Source organism: Populus euphratica, unplaced genomic scaffold (genome assembly GCF_000495115.2).
Source record: "Populus euphratica unplaced genomic scaffold, PopEup_1.0 scaffold211.1, whole genome shotgun sequence".
Lineage (NCBI taxonomy): Eukaryota > Viridiplantae > Streptophyta > Magnoliopsida > Malpighiales > Salicaceae > Populus > Populus euphratica.
Window position 1 is genome coordinate 86,249 of NW_011500020.1, and position 16,005 is coordinate 102,253.

The following is a 16,005-nucleotide window of genomic DNA, read 5'->3' on the forward strand; positions in this document are numbered from 1 at the left end:
AATCTAGGTGAGTTAAAACCTAATTCTGTTACTCTTTTACTTGCTGATAGATCTATAAAAATGCCTAGAGGAATAGTTGAAGATGTGTTAGTACAAGTTGATAAATTCATCTTTCCTGTGGATTTTATTGTCTTGGATACACAACCTGTTGAATGATGCAATTCAATTCCTGTTATTTTAGGACGTCCATTTCTTGCAACTTCTAATGCATTGATTAATTGTAGGAATGGAGTCATGAAGTTATCTTTTGGAAACATGACATTAAAAATGAATGTTTTTAATATTTGCAAGCAACCTAGAGATGATAATGATTTACAGGAAGTAGATTTTATTGAAAAAATAATTTACGATCAATTTGAAAATTCTTCCAATGAAACTGAGTTTAATGAATCTGAAGATTTGCAAATGATTTGTTTTCAGGAAGAATCAAAGGCAAATATTTGGAGACCAAAAATTAAGGAATTGCCACCACGATCAATTGGGTCCATACCTTCAACTATTCAACCACCAAAACCCGATTTGAAGCCATTACCATGTAATCTCAAATACTCATTTTTGGGAGAAAATGAAACTTTTCCGGTAATAATTTCTTCCAAACTTAATGTTCATCAAAAAAGGTAAGTTATTACAAACTCTGAAAATGCACAAAAATGCATTAGGATGGACCATAGCTGACATAAAAGGAATTAGTTCTTTGATTTGCACACACAAGATTTATTTGGAGGAAAATGCTAAACCCTCTAGAGAAATGCAACGAAGGCTTAATCCTAATATGAAAGAAGTAGCGAGGAATGAAGTCATTAAACTTCTAGATAATGGAATCATTTATCCTATTTCTGATAGCAAATGGGTAAGTCCTACCCAAGTTGTACCTAAAAAGTCTGGAGTTACTGTGATAACAAATGAGAAAAATGAGTTAATTCCAACGAGGACTATTACTGGTTGGCACATGTGCATTGACTATAGGAAACTCAATTCAATGACTAGAAAAGATCACTTTCCTTTACCTTTCATGGATCAAATTCTAGAAAGAGTTGCAGGTCATGAATTTTATTGTTTTCTAGATGGTTATTCAGGTTACAACCAAATTGAAATTGCATTTGAAGATCAAGAGAAAACTACTTTCACATGTCCATTTGGTACATTTGCATACCGAAGGATGCCTTTTGGATTATGTAATGCACCAGCCACGTTTCAAAGATGCATGCTTAGCATATTCAGTGATATGGTTGAACGTTTTCTTGAGATTTTTATGGATGATTTTTCTGTTTTTGGTGATTCATTTGATAATTGTTTAACTAATTTGGAAAAGGTTTTGAACAGGTATGAAGAGAAGAATCTTGTGTTGAATTGGGAAAAATGTCATTTTATGGTAACAAACAGCATTGTACTTGGTCACATTGTTTCATCAATAGGAATTGAGGTTGATAAATCTAAAATTGAGTTAATTGCCAACTTGCCAACACTAATATCTGTTAAAAATGTTAGATCATTTTTAGGACATGCTGGTTTTTATAGAAGGTTTATCAAAGATTTTAGTATAATATCTAAGCCATTGTGTAACCTTCTAACAAAGGATAATGTTTTTGAATGGACTGAATATTGTGAAGAAGCCTTTGTTAAACTTAAAAACCTGCTTACATCTACTCCTGTTATTCAACCTCCTGATTGGTCATTACCTTTTGAAATAATGTGTAATGCTAGTGATTATGCCGTGGGTGCTGTTTTAGGATAAAAAAAAGATAAGAAACCCTATGTGATTTACTATGCAAGTAAAACTTTAAATAGTGCTCAAATAAATTACACAACCACTGAAAAAGAATTACTTGCTGTAGTATTTGCATGTGAAAAATTCAGATCTTATCTTGTTGGCTCACCTGTTATTGTTTTTAGCGATCATACAGCGTTGAAATATCTTCTTTTTAAGAAGGATTCTAAAGCTAGATTGGTACGGTGGATTTTGTTACTTCAAGAATTCGATATCACAATCAAGGATAAGAAAGGCACCGAAAATGTTGTCGCAGATCATTTGTCAAGATTGGCAACTGATTTGAAATCTGACATCACACCAATCGATGACTACTTTCCTGATGAATCTTTACTTTCTGTCACTACAATGCCTTGGTTTGCTAATATTGTTAATTTTCTTGTTTCAGGACATTTGCCATCGCATTGGGGCACCCAAGACAAAAGAAAGTTCTTGAACGAAGTTAAGAACTTTTATTGGGATGACCCTTATCTATTCAAATATTGTTCTGATCAAATATTTCGAAGATGCATTCCCAACAATGAGGTAAGTAATGTCATTAAATTTTGTCATTCTGAGGCATATGGGGGTCACTTTTCGTCAAAAAAGACAGCTGCAAAAATCTTACAATGTGGATTTTATTGGCTCACCATGTTCAAGGACACGCATGCATTCTGCAAGACTTGTGAAAATTGTCAAAAGTTAGGATCTCTTTCAAAACGTCACATGATGTTCTTATTTTGTTTATCTATTTTTCTTTCTTTCAAAAGTTAGGATCTCTTTCAAAACGTCACTTTTATGTTCTTATTTTGTTTATCTATTTTTCTTTCTTTCATTATGTCTAGTTAAGTTAATTATATCAAGGTGAAAAGGTTACACTAATGGTGTAAGAATAAGTATAATATAAACTTAATATGGACTTTAATGTTTGATACTAACATGTTTTGTATTTGTTATCTTATTCACTCTTTAATACTTTGCTTGTTAAATGACTAATCTTGATTTATGTTGTATAACACTTGGTACAACAAATGCTTGGCACTTTCATAGCTCATACTGTATGATATAACCGACACCTGAGCTATAAAAGGAACTTGATTTGTTGTTAACATAAGTTATAATCATGAATGCTTGACGAGATTTACAAGTATTAGCATTAATCGAATAAGATGACTAATGTAATCATGTTAACAATCTATAATATGATTGGAACCTCCTTTGTTTGTGGTTTCCAATTGAATAATAAGAGTTTATACTATACTTGTTTGACATACCATTAGTGGAACCTCTAACCTTGACATTTGTTATTATTATTGTTTAATCCTTACATTAATTTTCCATCTCCAAGTTCTCATCATCTTCTTCTTCTTCTCTTTCTTTATTACTACTACTACTACTACTACTACTACTACTACTATTATTATTATTATTATTATTGTTATTATTATTGTTATTGTTGTTGTTGTTGTTGTTGTTGTTGTTGTTGTTGTTGTTGTTGTTATTGTTATTGTTGTTGTATTATTGTTATTTATAATTTGTACAATTAACCTCCCTGTGGTTCGACCCCGGTCTTGCTGGGTTATTTATTACTTCGACACTCCTGCACTTGGGAGAAGACATCAATCTTTTCGTCATGTCAACATCCCATTTAAAAATTCAAAAATGTATTTATATTATTGTTAAATACTTTTGTTATAGGGAAAACTATCAAATATATCTTTTTATAGTACATGATTTTTTAATAAATTGTAAGCTTTATTTTGTTCATATTTCCATTATCAACTATTTTTATTAAGAATTAATTATTAATAGCACAATATGTGATTGTTTCAATATAAAATTATATAAAAAAATGCCTTTAAGTCAATTATACTCTTTTTAAGTAAAAAATAAAATAATTCATGTTAAGTTGTGTTACATATGATAGTTTCAATATGTAACCTAGATTACTTAGGTACAAATTTCTAGACTAATATTTTTTTTATATTTTGTAATGATTTGTTGAGATATTTTTACCAATTCATATTTTAGTGAAATTAATTTAACTAAGGGATATATTAGAGAATCAGAATAAATTAAATGTTACATTTTTATTTATTAAAAGGTATGATAAATAAATGGTGTAAAATATAAAAGCATGTCTATAGGTTTCCTTCTTTTGTTATGAATAAATATATCCCTAAATGGCAGGTTTGGTGTTCAACTATGTTTGTTTCCTTTCTTGAATTTCTAGGTTTAAATATTGGAACCATAATAAAATAGATTTTTATTTTATTAATAATATTTTTCTAAATACACAATGGTAGTATAGAGAGTTCACCCTTGAAACTTCATTAGAAAAGGACTTAAACTTAGATGACATCCAAATTGGTTCAAAAATACCTTTGATAAAATTGTAAAAATCAATTAAGTTAAATAAATTTTTTTAAAAAAAGAAACTGCTGGTCTTTTTTTTTTCTATCACTAGAGTGTCCTCAAATATCCTATTAATATTTAACTACTTAAGATAGGGTTAGTAAAACAAATAACTGAAATTTTTAATGCAGTTTATTACCAACCTAGATAACTTCGATATCGAACATTGCTTTATTACATGGAAAATTGTGCTTATCCCATGTTGTTTTCAAGTTCAAAATGTGATTATTTTAGATTGTTTAACCATACATGCATTGGAGTTTTTTTTTATAAGAAATTATGACTATTTAAATTTTGTTGTGCATATTATCAATTCAAGCTTTTTGCATGTCTGCTTGCTTTCTTAATAAGTAAAAAATATTTGTTTTCTATAATGAGTCTATTTTTCTATTAAATTCATATATTTTTTCCCAAATAATATTATTTTGGTTATTTCCTAGATTTGGATAGTTATTCTAAGTGTATATTAAATATTCAACCATGTATTGTGTATCTTATGTTGAAAATAAATTGAAAATATTTCAATTTTGACAAGATAACATCCTTAAATGATCCTAATAATAATGAACTACTAGAGTTTAGGCTAATAAAGCAAACTAGTAAAGTTCATAATGGTATTTATTATTAGCTTGAGGTCAATTTTGATGTTTATTATATGTGATTTTCAAGTTTAAAATATAATCTTTTTAAATTTTTCATCTATGCCACAAACCTAAACTATAAATCGTTAGCACATAAGTGGAATATCAAAAAGCATATAATAAGCATGTTCGATCAAGACACTTAAAAAAAAATAATCTAGTATGGAAGGACATACTTCTAATTAGTCATCTAAAATATGAAAAATGATCTTCTATCTAGAAGAGTCAATGTATTATTGTTAAAGTTCTAAAAGAGATACATATCATCAAGCTAAATACGATATGAAACTATATTACTGATCGATCAATGATCAATATTTGAGAAAATACTGTCCCTACAAGAATAATAAGCTAGAAAATAAGGGTCTTGAGAAAAATAAGAAATTATAGGATCACTCTAGGATTATATTAATTGGATCTCAAATATAATTACTTTAGCTTGAGTTTATAAGGTAGATTATATTTTCATTTATCCTTACAACGTGATTTCAAAATGTTAAATAATTAGTTAATATATGTATAAAAATAACATTATTATTGAAAATAAGAGAAAGAACAAATATATATATATATATATAAACAACATCAACACATGATCATTGTTTTATTAAGAAATAGCTAATGACCCTAGCTTTACAAGATTAATAAACCCCAACAAAGTCTTTTAAAGCCTTTCTTCTAGATTGTCTTTACTACTCGAAGAAAATAAAGATCACATTAGATAATTTTTAGATATTTATTTATAGACACATACACACACATGATCTATGACTTTAGTATCTTTAAAGGCTAAATTAGCCATAGCCTTAATAAGCTCATTTTCTATCTGAACTGGTTCTTTCCTTATATGAAATATCTTGGCTTTTTAGGAGTAGATTTATAAAGAAACATCTTTAAAGGATTAATTATCTTATTGAATAAGCTAAATATTTAATTTCCAATGATTTTCTCTAAGTTTTAAAAGATTATTGGATAGCTATGTAATCTTGAATACTTTTATTAATCATCTTTAGTATTGATAAGAGGATCAATATCTTTCTACAACCATGTCAAGACTTCTCTTGCACAATTATTTATTGAATTTGAACTCCAAAGAAAGGGGTTATCCCTAAATGAGCCATTTTAGACAATCATTATAGATTTTATTACCTAACACACTATCATTTTAAGACAATAATGGTCAATACCTAAAACACTTAGAATTTATTTCAAGAGATGAAGTGTCCAATGATAAAGGAGAAGAGATCTGAAAGAGAAGGACATCTAAAGTCTTATGATATAAAAAAAGAAAGTGTTTGCTAACCTTAAAACCATATAGATTAAAAAGTTGTTTGAAGTAACAATATATGTTTACATATTATTTTGGAGGGGCCATAATATAAAATTGATTTAGCATCATGATGTCTTCCTTTTTAGTGGAAGATGTAGGAGAAATAATGCTAAATTATAAAGAAATGGGTGCTCTTAATCATTTGCTTGACTTCTTCGACCACTCTAGTGGTGGTTCCAAGCACAAGAAACAAAAGAATTTGCAAGTAATATTGCCACAACTCTTTACTCTTACTCTTACTCTTCTTTTTTTTATATACACAAGCTAAATAAAGAAACTTTTTTTCGATAGAAGAAGCAGCCGACATGAGCTCTTGAAACATAGTTGGTTTCATAGTTAGAACACACAAGAAATTGGCTCGTTGTCTTGTCTATTGTATATCTGGTTCTTTCCTTGGACTTAGATTTGGATTTGAGTTGATTTTTAAGTTGAAGTGTGTTTTTGACATAGGGCAAAAATATTTAAAATTTTTATTCATGACAAAAGAACTTTAACTCTTAAAAAACCATTAGAAATATCAGTTATTAACTTGGTGTAATGATGTATAAATGACATAAGCTTATCAGTTGAGTTATTTTCAATACAATCACCTTTTATGTCTACCTCTTGTAAAAAAAACAAGAGAATATAATTACTAATTATATTAACTTATAATGGATATTTGGTGATATTAGGAGTAGCTATGCTAATATCTTTATTGGTTTTTTTTTTTCTCTAATGTCACTTTTTTTTAAACTAAAATAATACCTTTCTAGTAAAGTAACTATCCTACTAATAAAGCTGACTTCTAATAGGGTTATATATATTCAATATAAAAAGAATGTATTTTAAGAGATTTCATTACTAAAAAATTAGAATATCTAGTTTTATTAGCAGGTCTAGTAAAGTAGACAATGAAGAATTTCTCTCACCACCATTAGAACACAATTAATTTTTTTTAAAAATAATTTTAAAAATTTATTCAGTCAAATCTTGATTTTATTTTTCTAATGAAACTCTAGTGACTTTCTAAAGTTTTTTTAGTATAATAAGGTAATGTGTAATAATACACAATTAACTTTTTACAATTTTTTATATTTTTATTTATTTATTGTCTTAGCTTAATATATAAAATAATGATGTTGTGTCATCTAATATTAACTATCTAATATGTTAAAATTTTGTTTGATTTTATAAATAATTTTAAATGGATTTAAATTTTTACAATTAACTTTTCCATCATTAAAAATTTACAAGGGTCATATTAATAAATTAAATTGATGATAAAAAACCAAATAGCATATTGACAAAAAATTAAGTAATGCTTGAAATTATGGTGATGATTGTTTTTTAAATGTATTTTATTTAAAAATATATTAAAATAATATTTTTTAATTTATTTCTAAAACAAACAAAATTGAAATAAAATTTAATTAAAAATATAATAAAAAATTTAAAAAATATATTTTTTAAAAAAACAAACAAACTCTTCAACCACTGTCAATCTCAAATAAAAACACCAATTTCTCCACCTTTATAATTTATTCGCGAAACCGACTACTGTTACGACTCCCTAAACCGGAATGTATAATAAAACCGCCCGGTTTACCTAACTAGAATGAATAAAAGAAAAAAAGCGAAGGAAAAATAAATCCCCCGTTCTCGTTCTCTATCTATAGAAAAGAAAAACCACGCTTCGGCTTTGCCTCCCTGCTAAAATCGCACCACCCAAACCCTTTTTCATTACTTAAACAGAAAAAATAAAAAAATAAAAAAATCTCTCTCGCTCCCTTCAATTTTTACCCGCCCAAAAGGTTTTTATAACGTCTCTAATGTTTTCAATTCTTTAAGCTTTCTCCTTCTCTAGGGTTTCTCCTTGGATCTCTATCTCCTCTCACGCCTCTAATCTCGATCTCTTGCAGGTGCCTGTGCTTGAAACGGCGTCGTGGTCAATGTACTGACTTCCTTGCTGTTTGAACAAATGGATCCATCGGCGGTAGATGATTATAATAAATGTCTTCCGCAATCGGACGGTGAAACTGATTTGTTTAGCGAGAAGAGACAAATGGAGAACGTAGAGAGCGAAGAATTGGCGGCTAAAAGAGCTAAAAAAGGCGTTGGTGAGATACGGAAAGTGGCGGAGATAGTTCTGGTGCTATCTGCAATGGCGGGGATGAGAGGAGGGAAGAATCCGACGGAGGCGGAGGTGAGATTGATGGAGGAAGCGAGGGAAAAATTGGTAGAGATTTGTCAGGATTTGTCGCCTAAGGATTTAGTGGCTAGAGACTCAATTGGGACTGTTATTGAGGACTTAGGGCTTAATTTTAAGCTTAAAGATCAACGGTTAGGGTTTCGAGGATCTAGGCTGTCCATTAAGGAGAAGCTCTCCCTTTCAAAGAGGAAGGTAAGCGATATAAAGAAATTCCTAATTTTTGTGTTGGAAATTTTGGTTTTCCTAGGCTTTTATGTTTGTCTTTATTTATTTATTTTTTGACGCTTGATTTCGTATTAATCTTTCATGCATTCAAGGTTGGCTTGCTTTTGTTTGCGGGTCAACAAGTAATTAGCCAAAGATGTTTTGGACAGTTTTTCTATGGGAATTGCTTTTTTTTTTTTTTTAATTTCAGATGCGAGCCGTTATATGTTTCAGTTGATTTGGATATAGTTGGATACTTGGATTTTCTGTCCTTAAGATGCTACAAATGACTGTAGTAGCGCATGTGAGGTTGATAGCTTTGATTTCATTCAAAAACTCGCGATATCATTGCTGTTCTTAAGATGCAATACACAAATTACTGTAGTAGTGTATGCGAGGTTGATAGCTTTGATTTCGCTTGAAATTAGCATTGGCTTGTGGTAGAATAGTTTGGTTGCTTGGTAGGCGATATGAAGAGGGAAGAAGCTGGGACTTAGTGCCATGTATCCTTTATTTTCTTGCACTCGATAGAATAGAATTTCACATCCTTGTTGGATGGTGCTGGAGAAGTAGAAGTTTTCAAACACTTCTTGTGGTGTGCCTAGTAAGGCAACAAGGTTTTTTAGCATGGAGGATGTAAAGGTTAGATATAGGAGGAGGGTGTAAGTCATTGTTTTCAAGAAGCATTGGTGGGAAGTTGTAGATGTGGTTTAAGTTCTCTCTTTTTTTTTTTTTTCATTATTATTTTTTTCTTATAAATTTTTTAAGCTATCATGTGCATTTCCTTGTGAACAGATGTTTCTTTTGTTAAATCTGTCTTTTTTATTTTTGTTTCTGTTGTTGGGAATAAAGGGGAATTATTTGTACTAACTCTTCATTTCTGCTTGAGATATTTAATTTTCGTTATGGTTTAGGTCTGAATTATATTTAAGTATAAGTTAAATAAAAGTAATCAATGCCAATGACACTATGGATTGAAACAATTACTTGTAAATAAAGCAAACTCAGTTGTACAGAAAAGTGATTTAATGACAGGAAAGAAAGAAGTCTTATAATTTTATTGCAAACAAAGAATTACAATGATAGGAAACAAGTAGCCTCCCACCACTCAAGGGAATCACTCCCATATTGGAATCACACCAAGTTAAAATAGGCTTTCTCTACAACATATCCTTCCAGAAATAATATTCTGCAATAAATAAAGTTACAATTGACAGTTATTAATAGATAACTACTAAGGATAAGAACAATGGCAGTTGTAGTTAACTTCTACTGTCATTTATTGCCAATGTGTATGGTCGAAAGTTTGGCCTGCATAGAGTGCTCCCCTTTACTTGAACTAGTTTAATCTTTGTCAAATTTTATCACCCCCTTCTGCTTGTCTTTGTTTTGAATACTGCCATGCTTGTATTTGTTTTGAATACTGCCTTCTTGATCATAAGAATTTGCATCAGTAATCCAAGGTTGTTCTGTGTCTGTTGGGGGAAGATTCAAATTGACTTCATGCTCTGACTTCTAATACTTCTCCAGATGGAAGAGTCCAAGAAATTTGCTGCTCCTTCAGCTACATATACAACTCAAATAACACAACCGAGCTTTGGTGCAATGCCTGAAAGCCATGGGCCATCACATGCTTTTCGCGTGCTTTCTTCAGATAAACCAAGTAATATATCAGTATCTTCTGGAGTCTTTCCAGCTTCTTTGCCTGGTCATGTTTCAGCAGCAACCCCAGCATCCTCAACACTTCAACCACTCACCACTGAAGTTAAAATATCTACTGTTTCCAGTGGGTTACCTAGCAGTCAATTAGGAAGGGATTTGTCTTCTGTAGCATTTTCTAAAGTTGAAAAAACACAGTTTAAAGTGGAAGGGGGATCAAATGGGGCATCTTATGCTCCTCAAGTACTTGGTAATTCTCCACATCTTTCTCCCTTTGCTCTGACCACTTTTCCCCTCTGCGCATAGTAATGGGAGTTTTTCTTTTTTTTGCCTTCCCCCCCCTTTTGGATTGAAAATGCTTAGGTTGCGACTCTTTTCAGTTTCATTTACATGCAAATTGTGAAAAATAAAATAAAATAAAAATTTAAGAATATCCTTCAAGGGAAGTTATAGAATGCATACTCTCAAGTGTAGGGACCATTATATAGAATGTATACTCTTAGTGATTGGTAATGTCCAAGAGTCTTCTCTGCCAAATTTCAAACTTCATTGGATTTTTCTGAGAAACAAATAATAGAAATTCCTAGTAATAGAAATTAGTTGGACCTAAACAAAAACACTTCAATTCTGATCTTCATGCAATTTATGTAAAGAACATTCTTTTCTAGGAACATTATCTATTTAATTTGAGCATGTGTATTTGGAGGGTTAAAGCAAACTTGTTAGTCTTTCCAACAAAGATAATTACTTGTTTGCCATTCTGCGGAGTTCTGTGTTACAGGCAGCAAGTGATCTATCATTTTTGGATTTTTATCTTCTTAAGCTTTCTTTATACTTCCTGATCTCTTGGAATCATCATCTTCTTTCTGTTACTTGTTTTTGTTGGACGTTTAAATATACATGCTTTGTAAATTATTAACTGCAGCAAATGCTTCTGCAAATCATTCACTGGTTAATGCTCCAAGTTGGTCTATGCAACCCCATTCTGCATCCTCAGGTAAATCTGCACCAGAAAACAATATGCCAAATCATAATTCTGCCAAGGTTGAGGGAGCTGCTGACTTGGGTCGGACTCGTGCAACTCAAGCAGCAAGAGATCAAACATTCAGACCATTCACATCTCAAACTCCACCTGCAAATTTGCCAAGCATACACCCGCCTATGCAAGGCATGGAGTATGTTCAACCTCCATCGTTTATCAACAATCACAATGAAATTGCTAAAATTGTTCAGAAGTTATTACAGCCGAAGCTTCCTGAATATCCCACATGGATTCCGCCTTCAAGAGAATATATGACTACAGCAATGACTTGCCAAATATGCAAACTTACTGTCAATGAGGTGGAAACTGTTGTTCTTTGTGATGCTTGTGAGAGTGGATTTCACATAAAATGTCGAGAAGCAATTAATCAGAAAGGAATTCCTAGAGGTGAATGGCACTGCAGGAATTGCTTGGCATTAAGCAATGGGAAGCCTTTGCCCCCTAAATATGGCCGTGTCATGAGGAGTGCAACACCACCAAAAGGGCCTTCTAATCCAGCTGGAAGTCATTCATCATCAGAGAAGAAAGCTGAAAATGTAGATCTAAAGGTCAATCAACAAAAGACTACAAATGGTGTTCAAAATCATGCTGGATCTGGTTCTGTCAACAATGTTGAATCAGCATCTGAGATCTACACAACAAGTGGAAAGGATGCAGATCAGAGTGCATGTAGTTTCCCCAACACCACTGAAAGATCTACACAAAAATATCAAGTTTCTGAATCACCTGCACAGGAAAAGAGTTCACTTTCTGAATCATCTGAAAAAATCAGCAACAATTTTGAAGATTCCAAACCCTTGCAAATCTCACAAGACATTATCCTAACAGAACAATCAGATTTTCCCAAAGCTCCTTTGACACCTCATCAGGATCATTCAATCATGGAAGAGTCAGCAAGTGTAAGAGGAAATACTGATTGTTCTTCAAGATTTGAGGTCAAGAAAAGTGAGCAAGATGTTTTGCATGCAAATCCTGTAGGAAGTTCTGTACCTAATAATTGGGTTGGAAAACATCCTGGCTTGTCTTCCAGTGGCATTCATAGTGTGGAATGGATTGGTAATGAAATTAAAGTTGCAGATGGAAAAAATTTTTACAAGTCCTGTTGCATTGATGGAGTGTCGTATAAAGTGCAGGATCATGCCCTTTTTCATTCCAGCAATGGCAAATTAACACCCTCTAAACTTCAGGTGATTGAATAATCTAGCATTCGATCATATAATTTATAGCAATTATAATTGCAAAACTACCTAGAGGAATGCGCCAAAACTTGGTTTTATCCGAGTAAACTTTACACAGCCATCTATATAAGAGTTGTTGATTTATTTCTTTATTTTCTCATGTTGATGTGTTTTTGTCACCTTTTATGGTATTATTTTTTTCTTTGTGAAGCCTAATATGGAGAAATTGGCTTTTTATCACAGGCCATGTGGGAGGAAATTGAAACCGGATCAAAGTGGGTTCTTGTTAGTCAGTGCTACTTTCCTGGTGACTTGCCTGCGGCTGTAGGCCACCCATGTGCCCCTGAAAGTAATGAGGTGAACTGTTTCCTCGTATACTTTTGCATTTTGTTTATATTTACACATTAGTTTGGGATGGACTTGCTAGTTTCTCTGTTGTATATATGCATTTGCACTCATGCACACACAGATAATGCTTGAAAGCTGATGCTCACAAATTGAAGTTAACAAACTTTATTGGGAATTAAATTCTATTAGCCCTCTTCTTGAATTGGCTGTATGTGTGTAAGGAATGCATTTCTGTTCTGTTATAGGTCTATGAATCAAATCATGAAAGCAGTGTGATGGCTAGCTTGATTGAAGGCCCATGCGAAGTTCTTCCTCCTAACAAGTTTAAGGAAATGAGTGAAAGACAGAACCAGTTAGCAACCAAGGCAAATAATGGATCAGCACCTGTTTTCATATGCAAGTATGTCTTTTACAACTACTTATGGTTGGTGTAGAGAACTGCATGATATGTCTATTTGGTTCTATGCATATGTGCTTATGCCTGTGCAGTAGTTTTCCTGGTTATCATTATAGTTTCTGTTATATAAATTGTTCCAGAAGCCTGTATGGTAAGAACACTCCTCATGGAAAAAGTTCATTTTAATTATTAATAATTTTATTCTACATGTTTATTTTCACAAGCAATGAAGGAAAGAAATGAGATTGAGGGAATGGTGATAGCAGGCTGGTTGTTCTGTAAGTCTATCCTCATTAGAGTGACACACAACCTAATGCAACAATAACAGTGGCAATCACATTACTAACTCGTTCAATTTTGATTGACGGTGCCCCTTTAGTTGCTTGAATTCCAGGGTGCTTCACATGTTTTGTTTTTAATCATTCAGCTTTAGCAATGAGAGAGTTCTTAAGTCAGACAAATATATTGCAATAATCTTTAGGGACAGCATGATGCTTCACTTTTGCCACTTAATTTTGCTATTGGAATGATAATTGAGATCATAAACTCAGCAAAAGCCAATAGGCTCTTCCCAGAAGATAGAGCGGTGGGTTCTCAATGTCACATTTCTGTATAACTGTTCTGTTACTGCAGTTTTTCCCCCCCTAATCCCAAAGAAGAAAAAAAATGAAAAAGAAAGACTAGACTTTAGAATATGCTTGTTGTATTAGAAATGCCTTGAGTAGATCACTATATTTTATTCTCTTTTGTTAATTTTTTCAGATAGTATGTGTTTTTTTCCTAATATTCTAAGGAGCTTTAATCTGTGCTGCAAAACTGATGAAGAGTAAGAGATGTCTAGCAATCAAGTTCAGTTTCAACGTGTGGTTTCTTTATCAATTCATTTTTAATGACTTTTGTAGCAGATACCTTTATTTTTGTTTGCTCAAACCCATTGAGCAGAAATGTGGTTCAATTGACAACATGCCTTTTTTCTCTCAAATAAGCCTGTAGTCAACTTGGCCAGTTGTCAAAACTCCTAAACCAGCACTTGGACCTCAAATTTTAGGATTGGGCCAAGTGTGTAAGTTTGTCCCGTTCCTATCATGCTTGATAAGAACATCTAAAATTTTATAAGTTTCATTCGGCCTGGTTTCAAATAGGCTTCTTTTGGTTCTTTGACAAGAGAAATTTTCTGTTGCAGGTGGTTTTATGATGAGTTGAAAGGGAATTTTCAACCTGTTTTCCATTGATCAGTCAATACACACATATATTGAGACTCTTAGATGGTACCGGTGCTTCCTTTGATCAGGTAACAGGTAACTAAGTATCCAGTGATAGTTGTTGCTTGTGATGTCATTTAGAATAATGCTAAGTTTTCGACCATACAAAAAGGTAGTTTTCCTTTCATTAGAATGTATTGCATTTATCTCCAAGGCCCCCTTTGAGTAGGAGAAATTTCTTAAAATGGTGATGTTTGTGTGACCAAAGTTCGCTTATCCAATGAATCAATCTGTGTTTGCCAACATTTTTGTTTTAGTGAATATAGATCTCTGCCTTTACAATACCTGGGGGCAGAGCTGAAGTTTTCTTGAATAATTCATTTTTGGATTTCCACTTAACTAAGAAGGAAAGTGACATGGGTTGTGGAAGCAGCTATAAATATTAGGGGCTGTTTACCAAACAAAGCAGTTGTCTTGATAACTTTCTCAGGAAAGCAGAGCATTGTTAATGTGTTAATCAGAAAATGAAAACTTTTTTCTTTTTAGCTTCACTGGTTTTTGTAACCTATCAATTTACTTTCCTAATTTTTCAAAGTTTGAAACATGTGTTTTCTTTTCCACCTAACACTATTATAATTTCAAGTGTACTCATTAACACAGTTTCTAGTTTTAGAATTCTAGCCAAAAAAAAAAAAAAAAAAAAACTCAAATGTTTTTATGGAGAAATGAAATACAGAACTGGACAAAAAAATAGTGAAAAATGAAAATGAAAATTGAATCTCCTTCCCCTTATCCCACTCACTCACTCAAGGCATGCATGGACTTGCAGTTACCTCACAAAATACCACTATGAAATTGTTTTTTTGGGGCGAGATATGGAAAAAAATACATGAATGCAACTTTCTAGTCAAGCTCCCTGTCATCCTATGATTATTTCTCCCCTTTCCATCCCTTCTTTATATACTTATTTCACAAGGATAATTATTCATTTTCCTCTTTTTTGTCAAATACCAGGCAATCTACATCAAAGGGACCCTGCAGGTTGATGAGTGAGTTTAGTACTCAATGTACAATTTGTAGCTCTAGTTCTTTGTATCATTATTTCCATACTAGTTCATCAAAATTTTTAGTCAACCTTTCATGCTTATCAGGTAAATTATAGAATGAACATTCTGCCCTATTCTCTCTAGAATTATATCAGATTTCTACTTCAAATGTTCTGAAAATGCTATGAATGGCACTCCATATGGTAAAGTAGGAACGAACATGTGACACGCCCGCTCGTGTTCTTTCACTCACACACACACTACTAACAAATATAGCAAGTGATATGTGGACCCCATTAGAGTTAAAGATTCATCAAGCATGTAAGCAAATATCACATGAGCTTGTATGAAATTTGAATAAGAGACATGCCTGTTTGTATGGGCATTACTGTGTATATTGAGGGGCAAACCTGAAATTCAAGCATCATGGCAGTCAATTGGATTGTTGTATCATGTTGTAAATAGGACGGAGGATTTGAAGTTTGATATATCTGGAGTGGTGCAATTGCTTTCCTTAGCTGCCAATTAGGATGTGTTGCACACGATGTGGGATGATTGCATCTTGAAATGCTTAGACTTAAATAAAAATGCAATGACCACCTGTG

General features: G+C 32.2%; 1 protein-coding gene across 4 annotated transcripts; it reads left to right on the forward strand.

Moving 5' to 3' along the window:
• Positions 1-7,751: 7,751 nt before the first annotated feature.
• Positions 7,752-15,608, forward strand: LOC105141853 (uncharacterized). 4 transcript variants are annotated; one of them, XM_011049228.1, is made up of 9 exons: positions 7,752-7,926; positions 8,035-8,516; positions 10,059-10,434; positions 11,110-12,135; positions 12,208-12,416; positions 12,651-12,764; positions 13,001-13,155; positions 14,336-14,443; positions 15,369-15,608. In XM_011049228.1, the coding sequence occupies exons 2-8, from the start codon at positions 8,094-8,096 to the stop codon at positions 14,382-14,384; spliced, it is 2,352 nt and encodes a 783-aa protein (XP_011047530.1). In that variant the 5' UTR covers positions 7,752-7,926; positions 8,035-8,093; the 3' UTR covers positions 14,385-14,443; positions 15,369-15,608. The 4 variants fall into 4 exon arrangements, with proteins under 4 accessions (XP_011047530.1, XP_011047529.1, XP_011047528.1 ...); XM_011049227.1 differs by having other exon boundaries at positions 10,059-10,437; positions 11,113-12,416; XM_011049226.1 differs by having other exon boundaries at positions 11,110-12,416.
• The last annotated feature ends 397 nt before the right edge of the window (positions 15,609-16,005 follow it).